At 43.5% G+C, this 10000-nt stretch overlaps 2 protein-coding genes across 5 annotated transcripts in view; one reads left to right on the top strand and one right to left on the bottom strand.

The window, feature by feature from the left end:
* The window catches only part of LOC138003728 (sperm-associated antigen 1-like), a 49139-nt gene extending 47160 nt beyond the window's left edge, over positions 1-1979 (bottom strand). The window contains exons 1-2 of one of the 3 annotated variants that reach the window (XM_068849943.1): positions 1857-1979; positions 597-741 (exon numbers count right to left, since the gene is read on the bottom strand). In XM_068849943.1, coding sequence (XP_068706044.1) covers positions 597-733 — 137 coding nt within the window. In that variant the 5' untranslated portion in view covers positions 734-741; positions 1857-1979. The remainder of the gene's footprint in view (positions 1-596; positions 742-1856) is intronic. The other 2 variants (XM_068849944.1, XM_068849945.1) reach the window with 2 other exon arrangements.
* Positions 1980-2069: 90 nt separating this feature from the next.
* Positions 2070-10000, top strand: part of LOC138003729 (elongation factor 1-delta-like) — a 51287-nt gene continuing 43356 nt past the window's right edge. The window contains exon 1 of one of the 2 annotated variants that reach the window (XM_068849949.1): positions 2070-2309. In XM_068849949.1, the coding sequence (XP_068706050.1) occupies positions 2187-2309 (123 nt within the window). In that variant the 5' untranslated portion in view covers positions 2070-2186. The remainder of the gene's footprint in view (positions 2310-10000) is intronic. The other variant, XM_068849948.1, reaches the window with a different exon arrangement.

Here is a 10000-nt window from a genome sequence, read left to right as displayed (position 1 = left end):
TAATGAACCTTTCAGAGTAAAAAACAAAATAAACTATCCACAACAATGCATTTTAAATTCACATATTCAACATAAAACTTTCGCAGTACCTTTTATCATTTACGGTGGCCCACAAGGGCAAAACACAACTCAATATTGAGCTGGATACACAACAATCTTTCTTGATGCAAAACAATTTTTCACGGTACACAGCAATCTTTCGTGATGCACAACAATAATTATTTTTCATGGTACGCAACAATCTTCCGTGATGCAAAACAATTTTTCACGGTACACAACAATCTTTCATGATACAAAATAGTTACGTAGAACAGAACAGCGTTTCACGATGCAAAATTAAATTTTTACTACCCCTGCAAACCTAGAAAACAGAGATGGGTCCATAATTGTTACTCAAGGACAAAAGTGACAGTTACAGCATGCAACTTACAGGAAAAGTGTTTAATCAGAGCTTAAAAAATAGATTACGTACTTTGAATGGAGTGAGTGATCGAGTGCCATCTGAGTGCCTTGTAAACCTTATAGAATGACCAGGTCATTCATGCACGAACTAAAAACTATTCTACAATATTTATTAACCAAGATTCTGCACTCACATCAACACCTTGAGAATTTTTTCCAGTTCTTTTCCATTTTTGCATTGTTCTACATAGCGATAATCAAGGTGTTCGATAGGAATTCCTGATTTTGTCTGTGACCCCTCCAAGAGACCAATACCTACGTCTTCACCCATTCTGGAAACTGAAAAGTGTAAAGAAAAATTATAGCTGTTTTAAATTGTACGTGTGACTCTTCTTTTTCTACATGTATACTTTGTTCCATTACTGATCCATGCAAAACATTTTGTTTGAGTTATATGCTGATCAACTCGAAACTTCCACATCCTCCCCCTCCCAAAGACAAAGCCCGGGCATTTCAACTTTTGAAAAATTGGATCATTCAAATAATCCCACCCCCTCGGGCCAAAATGGTGTTCAAATGCCCTACCCTATCGTCCAATTTGTCTGTCCTTATCCCACTAAAGAACAACCATCGTCGGTTCTTGTAAAGCAAATTGTTAACATGCTATGGTAACACAATGTTTCGTGACCCTTTATATGATGCTGTTTTTACCAGACTTGACCTACTACAAAAACACAATTTTCATATTGAAACTATTAAAAGTGACTTGAAAATTGAATTAATTACGTTGGACAACGTCAGTAAGCAAGTATAAGCTGCTCTAAGTCTGAAACACAGCAAAGGTTGTTTTTAACGAGGGAACTGCATACTTATCAACAACAGAGCCTAGAGCATTTACGATTGCATGTATTTTAAATTGTTCAGTGTCAGTTGATTACCTCTGACAGAAACGAACCACTTTCAGAGCTTTGGACGATCTTTTTTTGTAGGCCAGTCGATCACAAATGCTATATCTCTTCCTCTAAACTCTTCTATCTCGTCCAAACACGTGTCTTATAGCTGTTAGCAACTTTGGCGCCCTAAAAAAAATCCTGACACTTCCGGTTCAATTTTTCCCACCCCACGCTGGCAAAGGTCAAATTCCCCACTCCCCGGGCACAGAAGGTAGTCAAATGCCCGGGCATAGCCCGGGGGGGATGTTGAAGTTTCGATATTTGCACGGACAGAAAATTTAATTATATAGATAATGTAGAAGTGTGAAAAGTAACAAGAATGAAATTCGAAAATGTATTCAAAACTAAAGTATTTTCTGATGTTATCATGCAAACAACCCAAACCCGACCATGCATTAAAAAGTCCAAAAGAGCTCCGTCCATTATAGACTTCAAAATATACAGAGTCATTTCTCAAGATTCGAAGCAAATTCAACAGGATTCAACTCATCCCTTCCTTACTTTTTATCTCACCATTATGAAATCTTTATAACTTTCGTTGCTCAACGCGAAGAAGTTCTCTTCCAAGAAGTCCATAGTCATACCACTCAAGACAATGTGCTGACAGTAAGCCCGCGAGGTTTTTGAGCAGTTGACTCTTTAAATATTCTCTTTTACATTTTTTGATTGGCTAGGATTTGATAAGGAAAGGAATTTAAACCAATGAGATACCTCACAGTCAAATAGCATGAGACCGCAGCCTTTCGAAGAATCAATTCCTGTCTATCTTTCTGGGAACTTCGCTATTTCCAAGGGGAACTGTATTCGTTTCCATCCAATTTGCAAGTCGTCATGAGTGCAGCCATGCTTCATGAATCAATCTGGTTTGACTCGACAAAATACCAGCAAGCAGAGTCTCATTATCAAAGATCGCTGGCAGGAACTCTAACGAAATCTCGGCCACATGGCTCCAAGGTAAGTAACAACATTAATATTGCATGTCATTCTTATGGGCAGAAAAATGAGCCCATGTACTGTACCTGATAGGACAAAACGCTTGATGAAATTGTTTGTTAGGAGTGTAAATAATTACCGACCTCATGTTGATTTTTTACCACGGCATAAGAATTTTGATGCAAACGGAACTACCCACTAAGGGGTGTCTCGGGGCATTTTCCCCAGAAAAGTGTGAAAAACTGAAGTGACTATAACAATCTTATATAACTGTTTAAATTACTTGTACCGTTGTAAGTGCCAAACTTCTCTCCCAATTGGTCAGCAGTAAACATTTTAACATTCCTACCAATTCAGATAATTAAATATAAAAGTAATAACTGCATTATAGAAGTGACTGAACATCATCATCATCATCAAAATGGTCGAAACACCGCACTTTACAACCTAAGGGACTACATCATGGGACAAATGATTACTTATCACAAACAATAATGACCAATAACGGTAGAACTATTTGAAGCTAGTGCGCTAGCAGCTACATGTAGTGTTTGAATGTGTATATTTAGAAACCTGACGAAAAGGAAGCAAGCAGATGGCTATGCTATTTACGAAGGCTGCGTGGTCAGAATGAATGGGGAATCACTGAAGACAAAAACATTTGGTGTTTAGAGCAGGAATTGAACCTGTATCATCCAAATTCAAATCCAACCCCATAACTACAGCTTAGATTTGCCTGTTATAAGGCTTAAAAAGTAGGAGTTTGCTCTACATGCTGTCAATCAAGAGTGATGTTCTTTTGTGGTTTTAAGTACATGAATTGTACATGTAGCCTGCACCAGTCAACAGATCTAGCATGCAGGTGGTTCGAATGATTACCCTTCATTCAGGGTGGCTTAGTGGTTATCTATCGGGCCTCCCACCACTGCGAGCCGGGGTTCGACTCTGACCTTGGCCAGCATGTGGGATGAGTTTCAGTTGATCTCAACCTGACTCTAGGGTTTTTCTCCTCGTACTCCGGTTCTCGTCCCTCATCAAAATCGACTCACAGCTAATTAACATCTAGCTTTGGTGCTGTGCTCCGACATCAAACATGGACTGTATAGCGGCAGCCAGGCGCCTTTGTATGCTTTCAGCCCAATGTTGTGAGCTGAGCCCTTCGCAATTGAGTCCTTGACTGCAAGTAAGGGTGATTAGCATTAGCAATATTTAATTTTATTTATTTCATTAGCCATTTTGCTAGTGAGCAGAGAGGCCAGTCTATCATCCTTCTACTAAGAGAAAGGGTGATGAAAGGCGATTTTGTTTTTACTGACATCTTCACCAAGATTTGGATGTGTTACATGTACTCCAAAAAGAAATGTTTCAGTCATTTCTTGTATGAAAGTTACGGCTACCATTCCCTGTGGTAGCTTTGGTGTTGAAAGATATCCCTAGATCACATCCATGTGAAAACTGGATGATGTCCACAGTTTCCTCAACTGAAATCTTTATTAATTTTGGATGTATTCTAGACTTTCTTGGAAATGTCCTAATTACTCTGAGAAACTGAACCCCAAAAACTCCTCTTGAAGCTAGCTAGCTAGTGGGCATTCCTTTAGGAATGGCTGCAAAGTTGACAGAACTGTGGATTATTTTTAGGAGAAAATTTTACATTCTCTCTGCAAAAAGTCCACATATGTATTGTGGATGAGTGTATCACCTTTGCAAGGAAGGATATTACTTTGGTAGTAGCTTTTTGGTACAAAATGAAGTGACACTGCTTGATAAAACTGGCCTCTCTCAGTTTCATATACACATCTGTCACTGTCATTGGCAAGTTTGACAAATGCTTGTCTAGGAGCAAAGCCAGTGGATACCTACACTGTTGTTGCCTTGATAGTAGCCTTGATAATCCAAAGGAAGTGAACAAAAAGTAATGTTTCTCTAAAATCTGCAACTTGTTTTTCAGGTGCTTGAATCTAGAAGTATTATTCTCACACACTGAATGCCATTTGTCTGCCACACAAGGCAACAGCACTTTATTAGCAAACCCAAACCGACTTATACAATGGCAATAAATGTAACACTATCAGTAAAAAACAAAACTTAAGCATGTACCGGTAGATAAAGACTGAGCATCAAGGCTACCAGGGCGTGCAAGGCGCATACAGACTGGCAGAGGGGTGGGTGGGCAGGGAAAGCTGTTGCTCGTATGGCAAGAAACAGAACAACTGAGTCATGGGACTAGCAGGACACGCGACATCCTAACTCGGGCCCAGCCCCCCTTTAGTGTGTGAGAACCTCATTTCCCGCCTCTTTCGCAAGCTCAGCCGGCGGGAAAGCCATTTCTCACACACTGAATGCCATTCATCTGCCACACAAGAACGACAAAGTTTAGAGCACAAGATGAAAATTAAATTGCATGTAGCTGATTCTTAGACTTAAATGGAGTAACGAAGTTGTCCATGAGTTCTAGGCTTTAATGTCTCCTCTATAAAGCATAGTCAAAGTTCACATTCATGAAGCTGACAAAGTAATCCAAATGCGACCTAAAGCCGGAGTGCACGGCAAACCCTAAGGAGGATTTCTTCTGTTTCCTGGATGTAGATGTTCTTGGCAGACTCCGAAGGCCAGCTTCCATGGCGCATAAGCAGTCTGTCGGGGATTGCTGCTGCGGCTGCTGCGGAAGCAACGCCAGATCTGAGGCTGTGCAGTCCATACTGCTTGGGATTAACCCCTATGGCTTTCAACTGCTTCCTAACAAGCTCGCTACATGTTTGGAAGCTCGGTGTTTGGTATGGCATATCTTTCTGAACAAATAGTCGGATTGGTGGTGTCCGCCAGTGAGTAAGAACCTTTCCGTCACTGCTGCTGGGCAGGACGAAGAATGGCTGCATGAGACCAGGATAGAAGAACCTTCCCTGAACTGGTCGTTCTTTCTTTTTGCCAAGGAGATGGACATATGGTCGCCGATTATAAGCAGATCGCAACGCCTCAAATCTTTAAGATCATCCCAGCAAAGGAAGGCCGCAAAACCAATGAACATCAGGCATGTTATCTAGAGCTCACTAAGGTTGCCGCCGCCAAACTTGCAAACCTCTTCCTTGACTCGATCTGCTGTGATGGGCATTTTCCTGTTTTTGGGGCAAGTTCCTAGTATTCTAGTGCATGCCTCAAGCAGTTGTTTCACCAGAGTGTGATGAGAGGGGGACAGTAAGCAGGCTTTTTGATGCGCCCAAGCCACCCTGAAGGCTGCTGCTTGGATGGAAGCCAATGAGTCAGTTGTCTGCAACAAATGCACTAAGTACAAGGAAAACACCGGACCTGATGTTGAGAGGACTTTGATACCTTTGGGTTCTGCCCACTTCTGCCATGCTGAAAAAGCAGCGGAGTATTTCCTAACAGTATTCGGAGCCCTGTCCTGAATGATGCTGCCAGGTACTGCCTTGGCTAGTAAACGTATGTTGGGATGGCGACTGTACATGTACCTCAGATTCCTCAGTGTGGGGGCAGCTAGCAAAGAAGCATGTAGACATATGTTAGATCTCACTAAGTTCGGAATTGCAAACTAAGGCCAACATATATATATAGTGCCTCTCACAGGCTGCCAGCGCTCACTGAACAACGAGGCCTTCAGCTGGTCAATGGGTGCCTCTCACAGGCCAGTGCTGCCTCTAGCAGGCCACATGTGCCTTTCACAGGCAAATGATGCCTCTTGCGGTCTCCATGTGCCTCTCTCAGGCCCATGACGCCCCTCACAGGTAACAATACTGCATGTGGGCCAAATACACAGCCATGCCCTCTCGCAGAGAATAAAGCCTCTTGCAGGCTGGTATCAACGTAGGGCCCTCGTTGGCCCATAGAATCTACCCTTTGCCGCTCTCCAGCCGGATCAGTTGGGAGTCTGTATCCTGGGGACTCTCGCAAGCTACATCCTATGTGCTGTAGTGGATCGAGAGGAGTCCTTTCAGGCTGAAGTCACCAGAATGGGATTCTGCAAACCTCTGGGAGGCGAGGATGGGTAAAAGAGACTTTGAGTGCCAGTATGAGGTAGTTTGGCCTTCCACCAAAAATGCAGGCACCTGGTTTTGCTGGGATAAACATATTCTCAGACTGGGGGTTGTCCATCCAGTCGAGGACAAAAGACTCTGGGTGCCTTCTGTCTTTGGTGATGAGCGGCCACCAGGGAGAAGACGTCCACAGTGGGATGACAAGCATCCCGTACTCCTGGCCATGGTCCATATGTTTGAGCACTCATGGTATCAGGTATGATGGGGGGGAACATCCAATTGTTTTCCCCTGCCCAAGAGAGAGTAAATGCATCAATGCCTTCAGCACAGGAGTTAAGGCCAGCAACTGCAGAAATGAGGAACTTGGCCTGTCTTAAAGGTAGAAAACCTGTCGACAGTGTGGGGCCCCCGCAAATATCCAAGGCTGGAAAAATATCTGGGTTAAGCATGTAGTCATCATAGTCCACCTGTCTAGACAGGGAATCAGCCTCAACGTTCAATTCCCGGGGGATCTACTCTGGTTCAAGACAAATACTGTGCTGTCCACAGAGAGTGTAAATGCCGACAGCCTCGGCATACAGTTTTGGGCATGGGCTTCCCACCTTGAGGATGTTCTCCACGTTGATGTTATCAGCCCTGTGGCGTACCGTTTTCGCTTAACCCTTTAAGCCCCGAGGGGTTCCCCATTGACGAGTAAAATCGTCTGGCGTTAGACAGAGTAAAATCTATAAGTGCCATTTGGCACTATCGGGGCTGAAAGGGTTAAAGCTTCTCTGCCACTGACAGGAGTACCAGCCTTACACCCTGAATTCCCTCCATGTGGAGCTCTCCCTACTTTCTGTCCCAGACCAGCTGCCTGACACTTCGGTACCCGCAACGTTCACGCAGTAACCTCCCCATCCTGTGTTGCTAGCATCCGAATGGGCATGGTACTTCTTTAGGAATGCTGCATTGTGTGTGAACTCTACTCCTGTGTCATTCTGGACTGTGACCTCTTTCCCTGTCTTTCAGACAACTTTGAAAGACCTGAGACAGAAATTAGTTGATAACTAATCTTGTTCAATTTCTCTGCCCTCAGGAGCACTTCATCACCAACCTTAATGGACTCTGTGTAACCCCACTGGTGGAAGAAGCCTCACCACCCACACCATATCCACTATGATTACTTGTACTCCCATAAAATCCTGCTTACGCTGTCCCTTGAACCTTCTTGCTCTGCTCTGGTGACCTTGCTGACATTTAATTTTGGAAACATGCTATTTCCTCTTACTGGGCTGGGCAGCTCTTATCTCCCATGAAATGTCCTTCTTGGGGGCAATCCGAGCTGCTTGCCTCCTTTCACGCCACATGTTCCACAGACAAGCCATGTTCCTCTCTCAGCACTCGTTCCAGGCACCACCTGAATTGTTCCTGCCGACAGCATTCATGTGACCAAGCCTGGGTTGCTCAAAGCATGGTTAGCGCTAACCAGCGTTAAATACCATGGAAACCTATTGGTTTTGATACCTCTTAACCAACGGTTAGTGCTAACTGGGCTTTGAGCAACCGGCCCCAAGCCTGCAGATTACTTTTTCTATAAGCCTGTCGTATGTCAGGCCAGGGACAAGGTTTCACCTGACATGCAGTCAGTCTGGTTGGATAAGCAAAAATAATTTTCCCACACTTCTTTAAAAAATAATTGGGAGAATGACATGTTTCAGTGTAATAAAATTATTTTAGGAGTGTCTTCGGACCATTTGTTGAAAAACAGTTTTCGTAAAATTTCGTTTGAGGAGGTTCTGCTGGATTCAATGTATTGGATAACATCTTCCTCGTCATCACTCCTGAAAAGGCTGCAATAAATTTTGAGTTATCATCTGAAGCTTCTGATGCATCCTCTTCAGGAACATCTTGTTTCAGGTTATCATATGCAACTGTTCCTGTACTCCTTCCTGGGTTTTTGGTTGGTTCATCTTTGTCTTGCTCTATCCCAGTCATTAACCGCTATGGAAGGTTCATAGCTCAGCAGTGGTGGCCCTCCAGGTACCTTGGGAGAGTGATGAATGATGTACAGTGTAAGCGAAACAGAGCAAGCAAGAATTAGCTACATCCTTATAGCCAATCAAAATCGAGCTGGTGACACCAATGTATAATAATACAAGTGGATGGTCAATGCTGAATGACCAGTCTTATAGTGCCTCAGTGCTGTGGATACTAAAAAGGTGTGTCCAGTGAGGGCCACTGGGGTACAGATGACTGGGTAAATGATGGCTATGTCAGCTGGTAGTGTCAGCAGGTCAGGGTTGGTGGGGCCAGTAGAGTGGCGTGAGGTGGCATTTGCAACCCTGTGTCATACAGCAGGTGTATGTAGCTTCTGAACGTATGTTGTAGTGTACATATTTTTCCTTGAGGTTCCTGAGTCAGCTATTGAAGATATCCGTGAGGAATGGTCACCAAATACCTTGGAGGTTTATGATAGACTGCTACACTGTATACCCAGGTTACTGCAGCGAAAGACAAGGAAGCATGCCTTGTAAAGGATTTTGGCTTGAGCTAGGGCTTCTCTCACAGTTGGTGCATAGCTTGGCTCAGCGGCATGGGTTAAGCGGTTGTCAACCAGTGTGACCTTCCAGTGTCTATGACAGCAGAATGGGTATGTAAATGGTCACTGACAGCATTTCTGGATGAGCCAGTAGCCAATTGCCAGTCTTTCAGCAATCTGTTGCAGTGCAAGTGAGCTTGGATTTGTCAGAGATGTGGACTCTTCATCAATTTCTCTGAGGATCACACACTTGAACTATTCAAAGAGTTGGTTGAGCTGGTTGTCCAAGTGGAAAGGTCTTACATGTTTGGTGGACTCTCAGGATGGTAAACCATGATGAATCATGATGCTTGTCATTAGCGGCAGTGGTTTGTGTTTGCATGGGTTGCATGTGCTAGACTACTTAATATAAGGAGCCATTCTTGTACATGTTCCCTGTTTTGCCCCAGTGGCTTCAAACAGTGGGTGGCTGGTTTGATTTGGAAAGGGATCTTATCAGTGCAGGAACTTGCAGGGTTTAGAGGGTTGGTTGGTTTGATTGGCTATAGCAGAAGGGGTGTCAGTTGTGGCACCCTTCTAGAGGGCTTTGCCCCGCTGTGGGGAAGTTTTCAGAAAGCTTGCAATAGCAAGTCCCAAGGCTCGGGAACAGGTTGTTGGGATCCTTTGTCACATAGACGATCTATCAGTTTTGAAATCGTTGCCCAGGTTTGGATTCCCCCGAAAATCTCAGGATGACCCTTTATCTGACAGTGTATACCACTTTACAATTTATAATAACCCAAGTTAGTCTCACATTTTGATTGGTTCTTACCTATGATCTGTTAGAGGACAGATGCACGATTGATGTCACCATCAGCTTTCATGCGAATAAAGTTTATTATACATGTATAAAACAAATAGATTCCATGTTGCAGTGCATCTGTTCAGTAATAGATCACAGAAGAGGTCAAAATGTGGAAGAACATCAGTGACCACCTTGTGTGTCTCTTTTTTGTTCTTACCACATTTTGACGTCATCTGTGATCTATTACTAAACAGATGCATGGCAACATGGAATAAATTTGTTAAGTTGTTTGCTGCATTCATGCACATCATGGCAGGTATGAGGTTCTCACCAAGGCAGCAGATGACAGTTCATGCTGGCAAGACAACTTAAGCTGTGTTCCCATTAGGTCTCGATTGTGATCGAATTATAAGCG

This window comes from Montipora foliosa, chromosome 5, assembly GCF_036669935.1.
Source record: "Montipora foliosa isolate CH-2021 chromosome 5, ASM3666993v2, whole genome shotgun sequence".
Classification (NCBI taxonomy): domain Eukaryota; kingdom Metazoa; phylum Cnidaria; class Anthozoa; order Scleractinia; family Acroporidae; genus Montipora; species Montipora foliosa.
This window is presented reverse-complemented; position numbering and strand designations above follow the sequence as displayed.